The sequence below is a fragment of the Juglans regia genome, chromosome 13 (genome assembly GCF_001411555.2).
Source record: "Juglans regia cultivar Chandler chromosome 13, Walnut 2.0, whole genome shotgun sequence".
Taxonomy (NCBI): domain Eukaryota; kingdom Viridiplantae; phylum Streptophyta; class Magnoliopsida; order Fagales; family Juglandaceae; genus Juglans; species Juglans regia.
In genome coordinates, this window is record NC_049913.1 from 8619447 (window position 1) to 8642565 (window position 23119).

At 34.8% G+C, this 23119-nt stretch overlaps 2 protein-coding genes and 1 non-coding gene across 3 annotated transcripts; 1 reads left to right on the forward strand and 2 right to left on the reverse strand.

Annotated features, from left to right (window-relative positions):
- Positions 1 to 209: 209 nt before the first annotated feature.
- LOC109016740 (delta(3,5)-Delta(2,4)-dienoyl-CoA isomerase, peroxisomal-like) lies at positions 210 to 2933 on the reverse strand. Its single transcript, XM_035683988.1, has 2 exons — positions 2094 to 2933; positions 210 to 761 (listed from the first exon to the last, which is right to left on the reverse strand). The coding sequence occupies exons 1-2, from the start codon at positions 2722 to 2724 to the stop codon at positions 571 to 573; spliced, it is 822 nt and encodes a 273-aa protein (XP_035539881.1). The 5' UTR covers positions 2725 to 2933; the 3' UTR covers positions 210 to 570.
- A 10857-nt stretch (positions 2934 to 13790) lies between these two features.
- Positions 13791 to 13862, reverse strand: TRNAQ-UUG. The gene has a single exon. It is a non-coding gene; the product is annotated as a tRNA-Gln (tRNA).
- Positions 13863 to 17961: 4099 nt separating this feature from the next.
- LOC108984368 (bidirectional sugar transporter N3) lies at positions 17962 to 20569 on the forward strand. Its single transcript, XM_018956296.2, has 6 exons — positions 17962 to 18158; positions 18959 to 18995; positions 19129 to 19339; positions 19469 to 19630; positions 19715 to 19834; positions 19962 to 20569. The coding sequence occupies exons 1-6, from the start codon at positions 18110 to 18112 to the stop codon at positions 20268 to 20270; spliced, it is 888 nt and encodes a 295-aa protein (XP_018811841.1). The 5' UTR covers positions 17962 to 18109; the 3' UTR covers positions 20271 to 20569.
- Positions 20570 to 23119: the final 2550 nt, after the last annotated feature.

The window sequence follows — 23119 nt, forward strand, 5'->3', positions numbered from 1 at the left end:
GAAGACCATTTTTCCACAAAGTTATGATGGGTGGCCACAAACTTCTCCTCAAACAACCTTGCCCACCGATGTGCTGCCAGACGAAACACGAAGGGAGTCATAGGTTGTTCTCATTCTCTTGAATCATCGATCTCATTTTCACACTTCGTATGCCCTAAAACGAGATGGGTGTTCTCAAATAAACCGAATCACTAAAATAGAGCAAGGCATTATAAACCGATTCCGCAATGGGTACCCGTAGCAGAATTATTTGCAGAAACATGTCTATGGTTGTTATCCACTTATCCTGCAGACAGCACCTTAATTTAGACATCCCAAGGTTTAATTTGTCCTGAGAAAGTTGTAACACGATGTAATAAAATAAGTTTTATAGACAATAATACAACAACAAATGAGATGGCAATCTGATCACATTCTCCATGATGGGGCCCTCTTATCTCTTCCTTATCCGAGATTGGTTTATGGGAGGGGTAGAAGAAGGAATCGATCGAGAAGAAAGCCACCTTCCAATCTGAATGAAACAAACCCATCGAATGTTGGACAGTGAAATGCAAGGGGTTGCATGCAGCATCAGAGCTTGGCGAAAACAGGCTTTCTTTTTTGAGTCTGTGCGGAGACTGCCTCCTTCAGATCGTCGGACACCAGCACAGCAGAGTTCCAAGTGGCAACATAATCCAACCCTTGATCCAAACTCAGCTCCCTGCTTCTAAGTAGCACTGCTTTTGTCCCTGTGACAGCTAGGGGAGACTTGGAAGCAATTCCTGCATGCCACACCATTTTGCCTCTCTATTTATAAAAACTAGAGGAAAAAAAGAGATTTAATGCCGACTCAAGGAACTCTAGACAAATATTTTTGAATTGCCAATATATATATCTATGCCATTATCCATAAGCATATGGTAAATTCCATCCTCTTTGCTGCTCAAGTTTATTGATCCCCAATCTTCATGCTTGGGAGAATTCAACTCTCTGGGAATTTTGAATCCCAGACGTTCACGCAGTCCCATAGTTAGACTATATTGAAGATGCCAATGACTCGAGGGCCCCGGCCAAATTTTTTCATGCTTCCTAGGCTATTCATCCCACTTCTAAAAAATTTAAATTTTTATTTGCTTGTTTTTTTTCTCCAATCCAAAAATTTATTTTAGTTTAGTGACAAAAAATTATACAACATTAAACCTCTAAATAATTCTAGTCTCTTCAAAAAAATTACCTGACCATTTGTCTTAGTTTTTTATTTTTATTTTTTTAAAAAAAGAAAACTGGCACTATTTGTATGTCCAACACACTATTAAAATGGGTCTCACAACAATAAAAGAATATTATTACCTTAATTTTTCTATAATTATAAGTTGAAGTAAACGGTTGGTCCGGATCAAACCGGACCGCGATTGAGACCGGTCGGTCTCGATCCACATTTTAGAGGATCGAAAAGTTTCGATCTGGTCCACCGTTTTTTCGGACCGGACCGAATGAAAAAATAAATAAAAATTATATATATATAATAATGATACAATTAATAATATAAAATTTTAAATATGTTATTAAAACTTGTTAATATTCTATAAATTAACAATATTTGATATATATCTTCATCTAACCTATCACTATTAACAATATAAAATTTTAAATATGTTATTAACACTTGTTAATATTCTATGAATTAACTAATATATAATATCAATTAGTTAATTATATAGTAATTATATAAATTAATAATATAATTTTTATCTAATTTATTATTATTGATCATATAAAATATTTTTTTATTAAATTTATTACATAATCCATATTAATAAATCAATTAATTTAATTTAATATTTTAAATAAAATTTTTTATTAATTGATTTTTAAAAAAAAAAAAAAATCGGACTGAATAGACCAATAACTACCGATCCAATCCCATGAATGTTCGGTCCAAAAAATTAATAGATAAAAAATATTCGATTCATCATCCAATCGGACCGAACCATTTGCAACCATTTATAACGAGTTGACACCCAAAACTTAGAATTGGCAAAAAAAGGCAAGATATATCATTCTCATAGTGTCAGAAGATGAAAAAAAAAGATGCCTGGAAAAGGCAAGATTACCCTCGGCTAAAAGTCCGACTTCTTTGTCCATTTCATCCTTGGAGCAAAATGTTTTAGATACCAGGCCCAACTCCTTTGCCTCCGGACCCGAGATTCTCCGACCCGACAGGGCTAACTCCATCGCTTTACCGTACCCGACGATAGCAGGCAATCTCTGAAGCGTTCCAAGGTCGGCGGTTATTGCCAAGTCCACCTCCTTCACCGAGAAGAACGCGTCCTCCGTGCAATATCTTATGTCGCAGGCGGTCACGATGTCAACGCCAGCGCCGATACACGCCCCGTGGACAGCAGCGATAACCGGCTTCCGGCACCGCTCGATCGCGGTGATAGAGTCCTGTAGGAATTTGATATCTCGCCGAAGCTTCTCTCCAGAACGGCCGCGATCCCCAGATAGGGAGGTGATGGAAGCCAGGGCTGTGAGGTCGATACCGGCGCAGAAGTGTTTGCCGGCGCCCGATAGGACGACGACGTTGACGTCTGGGTTCCGATCGAGGGCGGCCAGGGCTCTGGGGAACTCGGAGAAGGAGTCAACGGAGAGAGCATTTCCACGGGATGGGCGGTTTAGGTAGAGATGGAAGACGCGTGAATTTGGAGTCTTCCGGACGATTTGTAGGGTTTTAAATTGCTCCATTGTTGTGCGTTTACTACAAGCTAATTCTCTGTTCGAGACGATGGAGAGGTAAACGAAGGAAAATTGGAGTAAATATATGGGGACCCATTAGTCCACCGGAAAAATCACGAATTTAGAGAGAGGTAATACGGCTCAGAAGGTCAAAATCAACGAGAGAAGAAAGAAAAAACTATTTAGGCCGGAGGTTTGGAGTCAAGAGTGGGGCTATTTTGCCGCTGGTCGTACAGTTTGGTGGAATTTTTTTTTTTAATATATTTAACTATTTTAAAAAATAAAAAAATATATTAATACATTTAAAATCATTGTTTAATTATTAAATAAAATAATTTTTTTTTTGAACAAACAGTCAAATTGAGCGGTCAAAACGGAGAGATAAATTAGTTTTATTCTTGGATACAAAGCCTTTAATTTATTTCATTTTAATTTCATCTAATTATTATAATTTCATCAAATTTTTTTATATAAAACATAATAAATAATTCATTTTTTTAAATCTAAAAATATTAATAATATTAAAAAAAATACTATTTTAACAATATTTTATTCAATTTTTAATTTTTATTTCAACTCATCTCATCTTAATTCACTATCTAAACTTCCATTTAATGCAAGAATTTCTAATTATGAAATATAATTGTATTTCATTGAAAATGAATATTACTTTTAAAAACTTTGTACTTACCAAACATATTAAAATAAGGATCATGCTACGTACAGTCCCAGAACTGGGACTCCTTTGTAGTTCGCATGTGTGAAGTATTAAATTGACTAAATTGCCCTCGATTCAAAACTAAACCTAGAAGAAAGAGTTTCATTCATGGCTTCTGAATTTTTTTTTTCCCTCTCTGTGCCCTTCGACTCCATCCTTCACCATCAACGACCTCCTCCACCAAGCTCCTCCAACATCGACGGGACAACCTCGCCGGCCTCCTCCACAGGTAAGGATTTTGTTTATAGCTCTTCACTCTCAGTCTCTCATTATCATTTCTCGCAAACTTGTGCTCAAATCCTACCGATTAACATCCAGCTCAAGTCATATTCAATGACCATTAATTCTCATAAAATTTCATCATAATTAGATTTGGGTATGTAAAATCTAGCATCTTTTGTACATTTCTTGCACGCTGAAAATATATGCGTAAAATATGAAATATATAAATTGAAAATATGCGTAAAATCTGGGTAGCATCTTATGTACATTTAGGTAGTGTTTGGATGTTGAAGTGAGTTGAGTTGAGTTGAGTTGAGATGATAAAATATTATTAGAATATTATTTTTTAATATTATTATTATTTTGAGATTTGAAAAAGTTGAATTATTTATTATATTTTGTATTGGGATTTGAAAAAGTTGTAATGATGAATTGAGATGGGTTGAGATGAATTTAGAAACCAAACGAAGCCTTATTGCTTTCAAATCTCAGCACTTGTCTTAAAGCTCTTGATCAAATCAAATTATTTTCTTTTCTTGAATCAAAACACCAAACATATATAATCTTGCATAAAAAAACCAAATAGATATCATCTTGCATCAAAATAATTGATCTGTGATGCTTTTCTTACAGGTGATAAAAAAGGAAGCAGAACATCAAATTAGAGGCACAGGGAAGCAGAACAGCAAATGAAAAAAAAATAGAGAAGACAATGGTGCTGCGAGAAAATACTTCAACTTCTCCCTCACATTCCACTTACATTTGTTTAGAATCGTTTCTCGAGGGACAACGACGACAACAGTGAAATTGGTGGAGACAAACTTGGGACAGCGACTTGGGGGGGGGGGACTTCAGGACTTAGAAGGGGAGGGATAGGTAGCCTCGTGTGTGTAGGGGGCGGGGGTCGTTTCAATTTCCTTCTAATGAAACGCAGTTTCATTAAGCTTGTAATGTAGTCCCCCGAATAGGGATTGCAATAAGAATTATTCTTAAAATAATCTCACTTTCGTTAGATATTGCTACGTTGGGAATATAGAAGCAACTGGTCTCATCTGAATTGAGTTCAAATTTAAGCCTAAACCAATATCCAAACACACAACTCCCAAATCACTAAATATCACTCAACTCAAGACCTTTTTACACGTAGGATCCACGACATTTTTCAACTCAACATCTCTTTACACGTAGGATCCACAACATTTTTTAACTTCACATAAATATATCTAAACTCATATTAACATCTAAACACATCTAAATTCATCTTAGGTAGGTTCCACAAAACTCACTCTACCATCTCAACTCACTACTATTTGTAAATAACTTAACTCATCTTAACTCACCCCAACATCCAAATGTAATCTAATTTAAAGTGTGCAAGTTACACACATTTATTTTGCAAAAGGGTTGGGCATACCATTAAAAAAATAATCTTTCATGTGGGTCTCATATTTGAAAAATGAAATTTGTAGTTTTAGGATATACAAGTCATGCGCACTCATTTTAAAAAAGTGGATAAATCTGAAACTCACATAAATAAATCATTTTTTTAATGGTGAACTTTACTTTTTTCAAAGGAGATGCGTGAGGCTTATAGATTGTATCTAACATTAGTCCTAACATAGGCTCTATATTTATTTACTTTTTTTAAAAGAAGTGTACGAAATTTGTATATCTTAGAACTTGCAATATCATTTCTCTTTTTTAAATTAAAAAAATAATTGTTGTGTTCATTTGGTTTCCCCTTAAGTAAAATTAATTTAATCATCAAATTACTAATCTTCATATTGTCCCAACTTACTACTTACTAGTAAATAAAAAAAGAAAAAAAAAACTTACAACTTAATAGGGCAATTTTTGGCACAACACCTCAGCACTGCCTCAATTCTGTCTCCCCTGCATTCATTAAAAGGACGGACAAATTTTCACCATTTTCACCTGTGAGTTCATAATAAATACAACAAAACTTCCAACAAATAATAATAATAATAAAAAAATCAAATCTCCAGACTATAATGGTCAGCCACAAAATTAATAAAAAGGATGAGAATGAAGAGAACATATGCTCGACCTCAAAAGCTATTCCATGACAACAATGAAGAAGACTCACTACAAGAAAAACTGTTTTTTTTTTGCACTAATCATCGTCGCAAATAACCCATAAAATTTCTGAATTTAATCTTTCCTAGCAATTTTTACTACGCCGAACGTTCGTCGCAATTGTTTATTCATTTATAAATTGAACCAGCGATAGGCAAAACTTTTCGAGAAAAATTATTTTTTCCGGCGATTTTTAATCGTCGCAAATGCACAAAAATTCGCCCCAACTAGTCTTATTCGTTTAGCATTAAATCGTTGAGAAAAGTCAATGGCAATGAAAAATTTCGTTGCAAATACTCAATAAATCGCCGCAAATGACTAGACCTTTTTTTCAGCGATTATGAATTATCGTCGCCATTAAATATTCTCAGTGCGTAATTTTTGTCAAAATAGAGCTTTTGTGGCGGTTTTTTCATCACAAATAAGTTTAATGGATGAAAAAAAATATTTCCGTTACTCACCGGAAAAAGGTTTTTCACATAATAAAAAAATGCACAAAAACAGAATACATAAATTACTCGAGCTTCCCAACTCACACCCAAAAATGTCATTATGATCCAACAACACATGCAGTACCTCTTCAATTGAGAGGTGCTGCATATACTTTGGTAAAATAAATTCTAGACAAGAAATATCATATACTTTACCTCCTGAACACCCAAAAAAATCACATTGCATATAGACTACTAATGATCTAATGCATTCTCACAATAAATATATTTTATATGTGGAAAACAAAAATGACAAGACAAGTCAATATTAGGAAATTACCTATTGCATGTAACCTGGATTTTGTTGTGTAGGAATCCCATCAAAACATAATAACAAAGGTACTGAGACTTTTCAAATTTAATATATGACATCATAGATTCATCCAAATGCACAATTTAATTAGTTTCAACTAACTGCTCATTCATTAAACCAGTCAATGGTGCTCTTACAATAATGTTTTTGGACACATGTGATGGCCAGGTGCCCATCCTATTAGAAGTCATCCCCACAAGATACACATGTACTAGCATATACACATACTGTAGGCAGTGGTGCATTCACATGGAAAGCAAGTATAAATCGGATCCATCCCTAGGCAATTATCTACATCATAGCCTAACAGATATAATTTTTGCACTTTTAAGTAAAAAGTAACTGCTCCTCTAATCAACTTTAGATGCTAGGCAGCAATAGTAATATGCTCCAGGTGGGGGTGGGTGCAATATCGACTTCAACATTAATGCAACCATGCAAGAACAGGAACTCTCTAAACAATAATGACCAAAATGGAGGTGGAAAAATTCAACGTGTATTTTTTGGACAGCAATACTCTTGATTGCTTCTATTCGACCACCTTCAAAGGGAGTTTATATATAGTCATATCAGCATCCACTATTCCTCAATTAGGTGCAGATCAAACCACTTGAAGTTTGTAATCAATATTCCAACATGTTAACTCCATGCATCAGTACTATACAGCAACCAACAATTAAATGCATGATGCATTATTAGGGCTGCGACATGTTCAACATTTGGGCCCGACCTGACCTGACCCGCATTTCGTGGTCGGTTGGGCATAATCGACCTGATCTGCATATTCTTGATTGGGTCAACCCGATTTTTTTTTTCCTCGTCTTCAACCCTCCTTTTCCTTCAAGCCATACTCCCGCAACATTGTTGGTGCTCTCAGTTTCACTTCTCACTTCACGGATTGTAAACCTTAGGTCCCTGCTCCCACTACTGCTAGCCCGTCGCCGACTCGTTGTCGGTTGCCTCTAGATCTCTACCCCGTCGTGCAGCATCGACTCCCTGTTATGGTTCTCAATGTAAAGTGAAGTAAAAATGTAAAATAGAATGACTGAGGAAATATAAATGGATGTAATTAGGAAAATGAATTAAAGAGAAAATGGTGCGCTGAGTGAGAAAAATGAAAAGCTTGTGAAGTGTTTGATAAAATGGGAAGATGAACTCAGAAAACTCAAATCGCCATGGTCTTGGTTCTCTCATAGTCACACTCCCAACTCACTGAGCTCAACAACCTGGTCTCCATTGACGAAGTCCTTAGCCTCACCGTTGGTCCTGTCCTCTATAACTAGTCTTCGTCCCTCAACTTCACCCACATGTTCCACATCAGCTACAAAACCAAGGAAGACCTCGAGACTCTATATGCACGTTGAAGCTCAAGGAGAGCATAGCTTTAAAGAAGTTAAAGCTAGCTCCATGAAATCTCGTAGATAATACCTGGCATCTTTTACTATCTTGAAGTAATTTTCGATACTTAGAGAAGGGTTAAAAACATTTTTGGGGGGTAGGGTTTCATCTGCAGATTTTATAAACAGGTTGTATGGGTCGAACCTGATTAAGAGTTAAACCCGTATTTTTTTGTTCGGGTCTGGTCGATGCTCACGGACGGGCCGGGTCACTCGATTTTCTGCGTAGGCCTACGCATTATGCTGAAGATGCATGTAACCTTTCATGAACACTCATATACATTTCAATATATATTAAAACTGCATGAAAATTATTTTGAATTATTAACTGTGATACTCTATTAAATTAGCTAACCAAATGTATAGACCTCAAAAGGTAAAATGCACTGCTAGCCTCCTCTCTCTAATCTGTTTACCCATCCCCTCCTCTCCCAAAGTAGTTCTGGTATGTGCATTAGTGCACCATATGTTTTTTTACATCCATACCTCAGCTAGCCAATCATAATTCACAACCATTAAACCCAATGTTTCCAACTCCTTAATAAATATAGAATTTGGTATATTTTTTGTCCCTATTGTTTTTTCCTAGTAAATTCCAGCAATTTGAGAATAACCAAATGCACCTAAAATTGTTAAGGTACCTAAAATACCTAAGCATATGCCTAGTTTACATCCATGCTCATTCATTATGCTATTAGGCTGTTTTGTTAATTAAGAAGTTGTGGCAACCATCAACTTTTCTCCGGTTCCATAGCAAGCCATATAAAGTAATTCACCATTATTTATAATCTATAATTAAGATACACTACAACTTCATGCAAAATAAGTATTTTTTGTAGGGAGAATCATGACATCACCTGTTCGCAGAGCTTTGAGAATTATCCACAACGAATTTGTGCAAACTAGAAATTCAAGTGTAGACCAATTATCCAACAACGAGCATCTCCGTCCAGATTTTATGGAACCCTGCCAGCCCGATGACCAAGATTCCAATCATACCATTTGGTGATCTTGTATAAAAGAAAGTTTAGTAAATTAGGGTGCATGCTAATACACATTGTAATAAGAGTGGAAAAGTGGTGGCTTATATTATAGGAGACTCACTCGTTCAAAAACTTTCTGACTTTGTTTCTATATATAATTGGTTTATATGGTTTCTTTCATCTCTGGGAGGCTGTTAAAAGATGTTACAGATTCTAAGGCATAATATATCTTCAAATCCAACATTTAAATCCATGTCTACTCTCTTTCATATTTGAGAGAAGAAAAAATAACAGAAAATGAACAAGATATAAATCATCGGTGTGACTTATGAGAGAGACTAAAAATAGAAATAGAGGCATACCTGTATATGAGTTTTCTGGAAAGACACAACACCAACATATTAGTAGAACAAAAAACCCTGAAAGTGAAAAGAGCATGAAGTCATACAGACAGGGGAAAGCCTTATTGTAGGTGAAGAATGCATGAAAACCTACTTTCCATAGTAGTTGTAACACATCAGCATCAATCTTCCCAGGAACTTTAGTAGCAAAAACCCTTGCGATCTCAAGAAGAGTGACAGTTGCTCCATATAATTTTCATATAATCATGTGTAATATAAAAAAAATTAAAAACTAAAGATGAATCTAAACTAAAGATAACATAACCCAAGTGCATACTAATTGCACATAGGCTTGATGAAATCATGTTATGGAGGTGGAGAAAGTACTAATTTTCCTGAGGAGCAGCCTCAGTATTTTCCCCACCTCCATGATATATCATTTGCATCACTTGCGTACAGTTAGGGACATCAAACTACCATGAGTAGAATAGAATTAAACTTCTCTTTCAGTAGTAATGGCCACATTTATGTTAACCATCGGGCCGCTGGTGCTAAACCAAAGAAAGTCGCAACATTCAACTTGAAATGTTTCATGAATCAATAAAGAACTCCAAAAAATTAATCATTTAAAAAAACCTGACTCTGTTTCTAACAACAACTTTAAATGCTTCCATGGGACAAAACTGAACATGAATAAGCGAATGTCAACAAGCCACAATATAAACTTGGGCAAATAAAAAGAGTGCAGAGAATGGTGAAGGTTTATTCTGAAACAAAAAAGAAAAAGAAAAAAAAAAGAGAAAGAGACCTCTAGGGCGTGTTTGCGTGGAGGAGAATGAGGCTCCAACGGAGGACTGGCGACGGTGTCGAGGTGTAGGTGGTGGCGAACGTTGCCCCTAGCTGTGGCGATATAGAGAAATCCAAGAGAGAGAGAGAAGTGAGGCCAGATTCGAGGAAAAGGAAAAAGATTGGCAGGGGGTTGGGGGAGAATGAGGGGGTTGCCATCGAGGTGAGGTGGCGGTGGCATTGGCGTGGTGGGGTTGTTGGCGATGGGTTGTGCGCGGCAGATGTTTGAAGCATAAGAGAGATTGTGGAGAGTGAGGAGGGAGGGGGGGAGACGGCTGGAGGGAAATGACCAAGGGGAAAATGCGCGGTGTAATTAAATTTAATTAACTTTTTGCAGCGAGTTAATATCGCCACAACTCACCACATAAATCTTAAAACATCGCCGCAAAAGATGAAAATCTCATTTTCGACGAAGCAAAAATGGTTGGAACTGCTCATTTGCAGCGACTAAAATTCGCCGCAAATAGTCTGGTACAATTTTTCATAAATTTTGTAAAATGCTATTTCAAGTGCTTTTGATTCGCCGCTAATAAGCATTAATTGGCAGCATAAGTCTTTTACAACGACAATGTTCACTGCAAAAGTATCTTTTGTGATGATTTTCCTCTTCGACAGAAAGAAAGTGCCATTAAAGTAACAATAGTTTTTTGCGGCGAAAAAAGTCGCCGCAAAAAACTTAACAGTGAATTCTCCCTCAACATTTTCCAAACTCGTGCTGGAATTCAGCAGCGAAATGGAAATCGCTACAAATAAGGACTATTTGCGGTGATTTTTTTTGTAGCGATCTTAAAATCACAAGGCCTAATTACTTGTAGTGACTAAAAAAGAAAGAACATTAGAAGCGATTTTTGGAGTTAGGGTAATGTTGAATCCAATGTATGTTGTTGAAATGAGAAACATAAAGAACGAGGAAGGAGAATGTCATGGGTTGTAGTGATAGCTCAAGGCATGGAAGATGGTGAGAGTTGGGTTGAAAGGCCGGTGCATAGCAATTTAGGAAAATCAGATTAGAAATGGGTTGTTAAAGTAGTTGATAGGTTGAAATGTAGTCGTTTGAGATATGTGAAGATAATTTGTGGTTTTGTTGTGTGGCGTCGTTTGGATAAGTTGCATGGTGTCGTTTTGTGTCAGTAATTGAATGAATCATTTGTTATCTTTCATTGTAAATAGATACGATGATGTTTTAGTCTTTAGTTGTGTTGTAACTCAATGCCGTGTAATAAAGATGGTATGAAATGAGAAATAAGGAAGAAGGAAATCACGGAAGTTCATTTTAGAACTATTTCTTCTTACTTCAGCTTCTCTTATCTCTTTCCTTTTTCTTCTTACCTCAATTCTGGAGATTGACTATCTCGAACAGAGTCAATATGTAGTGGGTCCATTACAGAGAACAAAAGAGATGAAGAAGGAAGAATAATTGAGAGAGAGAGAGAGAGAGAAGTTGGACGCGCAAAAATGGAGGGAAGAAAAAAAAATAAACTGCTAGGATCTAATGGTAGAATTGTAATTTTAGAGTAAAATTTTAATTTATTAGTACGAGCCTATAATCCGCGCATTTGTGTATATTGTGTATGAGAAAAAGAGATTTAGAGAGATACCGGGTTTTATAGAGAAAAAATTCGACACAATTTATAGAGCGGTTTATTTGACGAAACAATATAAAGGTTGAATTAGTGCCTTTCAGTGGAGACTTGAATTGATTTATATCTTTATATGTAAGAAAATAAATGAAACTTAAAAGTTACAACAGTTCATAATGAAACATTATTTTTAAAAAAATTACCGCTCCATGAACATAATACTTCAAGTTTGATGGGTAGAATTCATACTTTTATGGGTAGAATGCCACATCAGAGTCATATGACTCCGTTTAAAATACAAAACAATATAAATGTTGAATTATAACTTTTAGGTGGAGTTTTGAATCGGTTTATATCTTTATATGTAAGAAAAGAAATATAAAAGTTATAATAGTTCATGATGAAACATTGCTTTTAAAATGTTTATCACTTCATAAACATAACACTTCAAATTTAATGGAGAATGTCTACTTTTATGGATAGAATGCCACGTCAGAATTATATGACTCTACTTTTATATATAGTAATAGATAGGTGGGCGTGATGGCGGGTATAAAATGGATGGATATTGCCCAAAACCCACCCGCTCCTATTTCAAAAAAAAAATAATAATAATTTAAAAGAATCCACTTGGTTTTCCACCCGTTACCTAGCCCTACAACTTAAGTTACAAGAATAATTTGTTCTTATTTTTTAGGACTTGAAATGATCAAATTATTCTAATAAAAATAAGTCATTTTTATATAAAAAAAATGATGAATGGCTACGGATCAAGTATAAGCGCATGTTTGAGATTGCGGTGGAAAATATAATTTATAGTTTTAGGACTTATAGCTGATAGCTTAAATAATAAGTTTTACTATTAAAAAATTATTTATCGTTTAGTAATCATGTGTTCAAAACACTTTCAAACATGTTACAATTATTTGAAAATAAATTAAAAAAATATTTTTTGATGTAGAAAAGACGATCATTTGATTTTTTTAAAATTATGATCATATCATTGAAATTTAAAAGTTGTAATTATCTTAAAGTTGTATGAGTATTTTTGCCTATTGATAATTTTTTTAAAAATTTGAATTACATTCCATATTATCCGGAAAAACACCAAAATGATGCTTTTCTTCGAACATACTTTTTAGTTTATTTGAGAGTAAAAAGTATTTTAATATGTAATACCTGAACAACCTAATTTTTCCATTAAAGAGCTTTTAAAGCTATCTAAGCATTTTTTAAGACTTATAACGCAACCCCAAACATGCCCTAAGTTGACATTCCTCTATGATCTATAAGTTGATTGCTTTTAACTTAAAAATTTCATAATCAAGGACGGAGATTAAATATGCCCTTAAGAACTTGCATATTATATTTAAACTTCAATAATCATATGGTGGAAGGAAATAATAATTGATTTGGTAGAGGAAAACTAATAGATTTTGTCTGGATGTGATCTATTTAGGCCTGGTTGTGAAAGCAAAGTATTCATATCTCATCCTATCTCAATATATAAACACTACAAACATAAACACTTTTCAATTTCAAGTATTTAACATTTTCATCTAATCATTACTTAATCATTACAATTTTCTCAAACATCCAAACAAAACATAACAAACAATTCAACTTTTTCAAATTTCAAAACAAAAATAATATTAAAAAATTATAATATAACAATATTGTAACTTTATAATATTTTTATTCAATATTTTCTTTCTCATTTCCAAATATCCCATAAGTATCTTAACTCAAACCATTTTATTATTATTCACAAAATAATTTAACTATTATTCACAGATCATCTCATCTCATCTCACTATTTAAACCAGACCATTACAAAACATATCTCATTATTATTATTATTATTATTTTGGTTATTCAGGCATGCATTGAGCATGACTTGACGATTTGCAATCAAGTTGGTTAATTTATGCAGAATGATCACATGCTATATTTGGAAAAACCTTGAACATTTAAGACCAAAAAAATAAATAAAGAAGAATAAAGTATCAATCGGTTCTTTCATATTCGCTTTGAGCTCCATTTCATCACACTATTAGTTGGAAATGATTAAAAAATAAAGTATCAAAAGGTCCTACCGGGAGTCGAACCCAGGTCGCTGGATTCAAAGTCCAGAGTGCTAACCACTACACCATAGAACCAAGTTCATGTTGGGGGAACGTATTTTTAAATCTTTGTCTAAAAAAATAAAGGCAATTAGACCCACATCAAGTTAGTGCTCGATGAATTAACGATGAAGCTAAGCATTGTATATATATGTAGTGGCCGTCTGATAAAGTGTTGGATCAGGAGTAAGAAATTAAAAGATTGTGACATCACATCTTAATCAAGTTGTCTCTGAACCGCTGTAAAGTACTACACGATTATTATAATACGCTAAAATTCAATTCCGTACACGTGTATATATAGCTGTAAAAGAATACATAGCCACATCATATATATATATATATATAAATGCTACACTTAGTCGTGGAGTTCATTATAGTCATTTTGAAAAAAAATAGAATTTACTATTAAAAAATTAATTTTTTTTCATGTAAATCTTGTAATTATTTATTTTTTCTAAAATAATTATACAGCACTTACACAATTGTGATTGCAACTATCATTTTTCATATATATATATATATATATATATATATGCTATTTAATTAATTTGGTTGATAACGATCACTTGTTTTTGCCTACATCAAATTTGTTCCCTTTTGGTTTTATATATATACAACAAATTAAGGTATATTAATGTGACATTAATTGCACGAAATGTTATTGGAATGAGCTGCAGATAAACGATGGTCGCTGGCGCTTGCGCTGCTTAATCATGATTTGCAGTACTAGTCGGACATATAGTTCCAACTTGCAACGATATATATACGGCCTCTTGGGATTGATCACTAGCCAAAATATGTTTTATCTTTGTAATTAAGGAATGGTACTCGTTTTTTTCTTCATTTGTCTATGTTCTTAATTATGATCATCATGTCAGAACCATCGATGAATAATTGGGTGCTAATTAGTACTGTATCAAGATATCTAAATTAAGCTCCATGCATGCATGCATGCATATTTCAGAGATCAATGCTAATCATTGTCTTCGATCGTTACTCCACCTCATGGTTCTCATCGCTTTCTACATTGCTAAATCGTGACGTCCTAAAGCAATAAAAGAAGGAAACGTCGGGACCATGGATCAGTATATTTCCGGGTGTCTTTGACTAAAATATGATCGGTTGGTTATCTTTTTAATAAAAAAAGAGAGAGCACCCAAGTTAAAGAGAGATATGTTCTTGTAATGCTAATCATGCATGGTCTTCCTTATCTTCCTTATCCCACCTCACTTCGCATATTGATCATGATCATCAGCTAATGAAGATAGGATTCCGAATGTTTTGAACCCAATTGTGCAAAGCCAAAGGTTGATAATACCCGTGCCATATGGTGGAGTATGGGGGGGCCTTCGGGGAGGCAGCCGAATAAAGATTCACCAGCATGTTCTTGATTGATTGATGGATAATTCTTATCTTCGATTCAAATATATGACGAAATCAAATGAATCAAAGAAATTCAAGAGAAAGGAAGCACGGATTACTTTTTAAAAGCCGTTTAAAAATTGGAAGTATTTCCTCGATCCAAATTCTATTAGCTAGCTAGGTATATTATTATATATATCGTTCAAAGATATTATTCCTATATATATATATATATATATATATATATATTTGTGCATGTTTTTTATTACGTACGTAGACGACCATTAATTTAGCTGTTTTTTTTTTTTTTAAAATATTAGCAGTGTGATTGCATAATAGGAAATGAGTGACAAAAAGTACTGCATGCATGTCAATCTGTCTTTTAAATCGAAAACTTTGTCCCTAAAGAGCGCTGATCAGCAGAAAGCAAAGGCTAATAGTAGCGTTACGCGTCATCAACAATATATATGCAAACAAAGACCCAAGATCGGATCGCTAAAAAGGGCAGAAGAACCAACGGTGTCAATCTTTATTTGCGTCATTTCAATATTTCCCCTAACCAGATATAAAGCAAACATAAACTTTATGATCTATATGATTGAAATAATGAGATTAGTGACGCAAAATGGATAGGTTTGAATTAATTAAGGCATGATTGGGATCGATCTTAATTAAACACTAACAATTAGATGATGCATGATATATATATGTGTGTAGATATATATATATATATATATTATTTCTAATTCCCGCGTAAGCAATTCATGATCAACACGTACAATAATTAATAGAGCAAAATTAAAACGTTTTCTTTTAAGAGAAATATCTAGCTAGCTAGCCACCGTATTGATCATGATCTGCATGATGATCTAAAGGAGCCCTCTTTTGAGGAGATTATCATGTGCACTCCTTAAAGTAACTAATTAGCTAGTGACCAGATACCCCCAAAAAAAAATCTTTAAAGAAAAAGACGATCGACAGTAGTTCTACTGTACAGAGCACCTAGCTGTGGCCTTGAATCGCCTCCACCTAGCATTCCCAAGCAAATCCCAAAACAGGTAATAAAAACAAGAAATGATAACAACATCATTAATTATTATTATAATAGCTCATCAATTTTGTCCTGTTTCTTTCTATATATCTTTCTTTTCTTTTATATATATATATATATATAATATATATATATATATATATATATATACACACACATAACCGCAAAAGAACGAAGGAATTAAGGGCTAGCTAGCTTCAAGAAGAAAAAAGCCAGAACGTACGTACCCATATACCACACGAAACCTTTTAGTTTCCATGCAGACACTATCGGACAAATAGACAAGCTGGGATTGGATGGAAAGTGATTAAAAATAAAAGCTTGTGAACATCGTGTAAGAGTGAGAGATCTAGATAGAGAGACTAGGGGTGGTGCGATTGACACTTAGGGCTGACGAGGCGAGAGAGATACAGAGAGAAATTAAAAGAAAAAAGAAACGGCTCAAATGAGTGTTTTTGGAGAGGTCACGTGAATCGAGCTCTACCCTCGACAACTAATTTGCGTTATTCTAGTAACGTAAAAACCCTAGCTAAGTTCTCTTTCAACCTCGTTTCACGCTTTCTCCAGGCGCGTCCAATCTTCCTCATCCTCCTGTTGAAATGCCCCAAATGCATGCATGTAACCGATCCTCCCGCGCGCCTACCTCATCTTCACACATTGCTACATGATTTCGATTGAATGCCGAAATATCGAAATATTATTTGAAGAATGACCGATTTGATTTATAAATGAATTCCATAATTCAATTTATTAAATTAGAGATGATTTTTAATGTGATATTTCACTGTTAATAAAAATAATTTAAATATATTATATATAAAATGCAATCCAAACATTTAAAATCATACATATGTAAAAAAAAAAAATGTTTAAAATAAGAGTTATTTTATTGACCTTAATAAGAATATGATATAAATATAAATAGCTTAAGTACTAAGCGTCCGATTTATGTATTTGACGTCAATTGTATTCACTTTTTTTGCCACAAATGTTCCTTCTATGAAAAAATAAATACCTTTTAGCTATATTTTATAAGGTCATGACAATGGTATAGTATTTTGTGCAAAATCACAAACTAAGTTAATATAAACTTATTATCCATCTCCTATTTTCTTATTCATGATTCAAATAAAATAGTACTACATGATAATCTCATGTACGTTGTATATATATTTCAATTTTTCTATCCTTATTATATGTTAAACATAGTGATGAAAAGTTAACATATATATGTAAATATATAGTTCTTATATCGTATCCTTGTACAAGAAGCTAGTTTAAAAAAAAAAAAAAACTAATTTTACAAACACAAATGAATGAACGAGACTTTTGAATTAGTTGGAATCAACTCAAATAGGTCTGAATGGCCCAATTGAACCGATTATATGAAAGGTAAAAAAAAAAAAAAAAAAACTAAAACCGGTTTAATATTAACGGTCGGTTGAATAAGTTTGTACTATTAAAACGTTTTTTGGTAACCATTCCCCAGCATACTGAAATTTTGCGGCATTTGAGTGGGCGAGTTTTGACACGCGAGGGTGGGCGGCAGTGGGAGTGGGGGGAACCTGGGATTGCGGTTGAGTGAATGATTTTATGGTACGCTACCTACTAATGCCCCACCTGGCATGAACCCAGAACGAGTTCAATACGCACACATACTCTCTTCTGTTTCTCTCCTCGGCATGTGTATATATATGAAGCTCCATGAGCCTTATTTTTCCATCCTCACCAACCTTCACTGTCTGCATGAGATAGTTCCTGGGGTTGGCTCAGACAGAGAGCTAGGGTTCTTCAGGCCCAGCATTTTAATTTCTTTCCAGAGAGAGAGATCAGAGAGGGTGGGAAATTTTTGCTCTTCATTTTCGATATGGCAATTATGAACAGTCACGCATGGGCATTTACCTTTGGCATCTTAGGTAAAATTTCAAAATACATGCTCTCATCGCTCACCTATTATGTTCATCTTTGTCTTTCTATAAATACATATATAGAAAGAATAATTCTGATAGCTAGCTAGCTAGATTTCGTCAGAATACGTACAGCTGCAACCACCAGCTTTATTTAGCTCGGACCAGGACCAATTCTCGGCTCTATTACTCTTGTTTGTTCTTCTTCTTCTTCTTTGGTTAGTTCGTCCGAGTCTAGTTTCACATAAAGTTCCAAGGTTTTTGTGCAGTACTCTTGGTCTATACGTACGTTATTTTTGGCTTAAGTGAATTGGTTCGATCCCCTAATTGTGCTTTTAGCTTTTCCTCTTCTCTGATCTGATCTCTCTCTCTCTCTCTCTCTCAACGAATGTGTGCTTTAGTTAAGTACTATAGTAGATATTAACTTTTTTAATTGTAACGTCAATATATATTATATGATCTTCTATTACTTTTTTGTATGAATAGTGGTACCTGTGTGATGGTCTAATGGATGATGCACCAGCTTCCTCACACAGAGATTAGAATATATATATATATATATATATATATATTATATGTGTGTGTGTGTATTTCATTTCTCCAAATGAATATCATGAACTAGACGTAAGATCGATGAGTTATCACGTATGCATTTTATTGAATTTTGTTGATATGTATACGTAGCCGTGTTTCCGGTTATGAGTTGTTCTCCTGGTGTATGTTTACGTGACCCATTACACAAGGATACTAATTAGTGATTTTTCCTAAAAAATAATTAATTAATTTCTATTCTGTTCAATGCTATATAGGTAACATCATTTCATTCATGGTGTACTTGGCTCCACTGTAAGTATTCTATTTCTCCACCTTAATTTGTTTCAGTTGCATGCATGAGCTTTATTATTATTATTATTATTATTTCATCAATAAGGGTTTAAGCAATATACATCATATATATATGACGATAATTATATTGCAGGCCGACATTTTACCGAATTTTCAGGAAGAAATCAACTGAAGGTTTCCAATCGATACCGTATCTGGTGGCATTGTTCAGTGCCATGCTTTGGCTGTACTACGCGTTACTCAAAAAAGATGCCGTGCTTCTCATCACCATCAACCTATTTGGATGTTTCATAGAGACGATTTACATCAGCATGTTCATTGCTTACGCCCCAAAGGCTCCCAGGGTAAGCATGCATGCATCATGATATATATAGTAATTTTTACCAAGACGGCCTATATATATATGATTATTTAATTACCCATTTTCGTGCTCTAATAATTTTTATTTTTGAATTTTAATTGATTGACTGCAGAATTTGACCCTCAAATTGTTTGCTTCTATGAACATGGGGGTGTTCTCCTTGATCGTTCTCACTTCACAGTTTCTGGTGAAAAGTTCATACCGTGTCCAAGTTCTGGGATGGATATGTGTTGTAATTTCTGTGAGTGTGTTTGCAGCTCCCTTGAGCATTGTGGTGAGCAGAAAAGCATTCAAAACTATAATTTTCATATTTCTTTTCTTTAATTTATAATTAATTTTCTATTATTATTTCTTTTAGGCACAGGTAATTCGAACCAGGAGTGTTGAGTTTATGCCGATCAGCCTATCGTTTTTCCTCACATTGAGTGCCGTGATGTGGTTTGGTTATGGTCTGTTCCTGAAGGACATTTGCGTTGCAGTAAGTATATATAACTTCCATCGGCAAAACTCTCTCCCGGCTTATTTCCTATATATTAATTACGTAATTGTGATCAGCCATTAATTTTCATCTTACTTTGTGTGTTGTTTTCCTGAATAATTTCTAGCTCCCAAACGTTCTGGGTTTTATCCTGGGGCTACTTCAGATGCTGCTGTACGCAATATACAGAAACAGTACCAAGAAGGTCATAGGGGAGAAGAAACTCCCAGAGCACATAAAAAGCATCGTGATCATAAGCACGCTAGGGACTTCTGAAGTGTACCCGGTCGATGCTCAGCCATATGCTGATGGTGGTGATGATCATGATCTGAAAAAAGATGGCGCGAAAGAAGAGCATGAAGAACAAAGAGAGGAGCCTGAGAAAAGCATGGAAAGCCCGGGACCCGATCTCCAAGCAATCGAATGTGCAGTTTAGTTATTCGCATGTACTGTCACCATCTTGTCTCTAGAGCACTGAGATCATGATCTGCCCAAAAAGTGCCTATCTATGTCACCTATAAGCTGCACTTTGTTTTCCTCTCCCTCTCCATCTCTCTCGCTCGCTTGCTTGCGTATGTGCATGGTACGTGATTGCTGTCATATGTGTGAATCAAGCAACAATGTTCATCGTTGTTGATCTTTATTCCAGAAAACCTTTGTGATATATGTTGATGTAAAAAATCAGGTGGGTCTTGAGTGGCAAATGGCAATAACTATTAGTATTACCGTTATTAATTGTTTTGTCCATCAGCATACATTATTAATTGAGGATATATATATATATATATATTTATATATAATAAATGAGAGAGAGGTCCGTCCACACAAGCACGATTGAGCTTTCCGCCAAAGGCGCTAGCCCATAACGCAAATCGTACCTCATTGAGATGAGCCTTTATACCCTCCAGAAAGGTTGTGATGCTCTTTTTCACCTTTTTATCTTATTTTTTGAATTTTTTGTAGCACTTTCTCGAACCAATGGCCAATCAAATTAGATATCCCCCGATTCCTTTGAACTTTAAAGTTAATCACAAATCTCTTATTGTACCAGACCTCTTGATCAAGATCATATCAATTGTAACGCTTTTTATGGCTACTTTGTACACTTAGTGCTCTTTAGATGGCACCAAAGGCTGCCTGTGACTTGATTGATATAATTTTTAGTCTCTAAAATAGAGGTGGCCTGATTGGCATAAATCCCAACTTTCAAAATGGAGCTTTGGAGTTCGAAACCCCCCTCTCTCAATCAACAAAAAAAAAACAAAAAGCTCTTTAGATGGTAAGAATATGTCATAATATCTTTAAATAGTAATGAATTAATAAATAATAGTTTGTGAATAGTAATGAAGTAGTCTAATTCCGAGAATAATTGTGTTATAAGAAAACACTTAGAGTATTTCAGAATTTTATAAATAGTAGTGAAATAGTTTGAGTTAAGATTTTTTTTATTGGATTTTGAAAAATGAGAGGAAAAAACTTAAATAAAAATATTATAAAGTTAAAAAAGTCTTTGAATATTATTTTTATTAATTTAAAGTTTAAAAATGTTGTATTAGTAGTTAGAGGAAATACTTGAAATATTAAAAAAAAAAATTGATTTTTGTGTTTTGTTTGGATGTTTGTAAAACTCATAATACTTACGTAATGATAATTAGATGAAAAAATTGAAGATTTAAAATTGAAAAATGTTTTGTGTTTGAGTGATATTGTTTGGAAAGGAAATTGTGAAAATTTTTAAGAATTTTTCATCTCATCTCATCTCATTACCCAAAGATAGCAATTCTTCATTGATTCTTCTTTAAAAAACAAATTTTATTGCTTATCAATTTTTTATAAGTATTCATTAAAAAGTGAAAAGAACAAAAGAATCGATCGTCAGGGAGGAAAATGGGGGCTGTGTAGCAATATTGTCCTTCAAGTTAATTATCTATGGAATATATACGTACTTAGTTCGTAGGTCGTGATTGAATAAGTGAGAACTAATGTTAGGTACAAGTTACAAATAGATAAAGTGGATCTCACTAATAAAAAATAATTTTTTATAATTTTTTAAAGTGAGGTTCATTTTTTAACAAATACTTGCGCAAGATTTGTCTATTGAAGAGTTGTGATAGCTAGGCTTTATTAAAGGTCAGTCCCCCTTGAGTTAGTCTTGAATTTGGGCAAGCCAGGTTGATCTTGATTCCTCTCATTTTCTAGGAAAAAAATGGTAGAAATAAAAGAAAAGATCACGCTGGTTTTTTCCAATTATTCCCATATTAATTAGAAACAGATCTCCTGAAATTTTCTGCTCTGGTAGGGTTAGACTTTTTTTCTTCCTTGTCTGGTCCTTACGTAGGCTGCATGGAGGCTGTCGATGGCTCACCGCCCCCGGTCGTTTGCTGACCTCATCTCTGCAACGCCGCAACCCCTGCCAGCGGTGGAGGTTCCTTTCTGTCAACCAAAAGCCTTAAATGGAGAGATTTTCTTTTCTTTTATAGTGGATGAAATGGAAAAAAGGGCTGAGCCGTTTCGCTATTCCATGGTGTTGAAATTCCTCTAGCAGCGGCCATCCTTGGACGCCATCAGAGCTTTTATTCGCTGTCGTTGGGGTATGTCTAGTATGCCCGTTGTCTTTGCCATGCAACGACCTCGACATGTCATTGTTCGCTTGTCCAACGAAAATGATTTTAACAAGGCATTACCTCGAGTCTTGTGAAGTGAACGATGTTTTTTACCGTCCATTTGCATGGAAACCTGGTTTTGATGAAGATTTTGAACCGCTATGTGTGTCGGTGTGGGTATTCTTGCCAGGTCTTCCACCGAACTTCTACCATTCCTCTGTTTTGAAGATGTTAACGGCGCCGATCAGGAATTATATTTGTCGTGATAATGTCACGGCCTATGCAACTCGAACTGATGGGGCTAGGGTCTGTCTTGAAGTTGACTCTTCGGTGGAACCCATTTCTTCATTCTGGATTAAGATACCTGGGTCACCACATATCCGAAAACAGGGAGCCATTTTAGAGACTCTACCTGCCTATTGCTCCAACTGTCGTTGCCAGAGACATAATCACAAAAACTATAGGAATGGCTTTGATCAGCGAAAGAAGGTAAAAGGGGGCAAATTTGGGTGAAGAAAGGCGATAAAGCTGGAAATTCTGTTGCTTAACCTGAACCGGAATCGCAGGCATTGGCTGCTCAAACTGGTAATCCCTTGGTGCAAGATGATGGTCCTGTGGTGGTGGAACCACATGGTTCTTCTTCTACGATGGCTCCTGTTGGTCCTATAGGAAATGCAGAGCC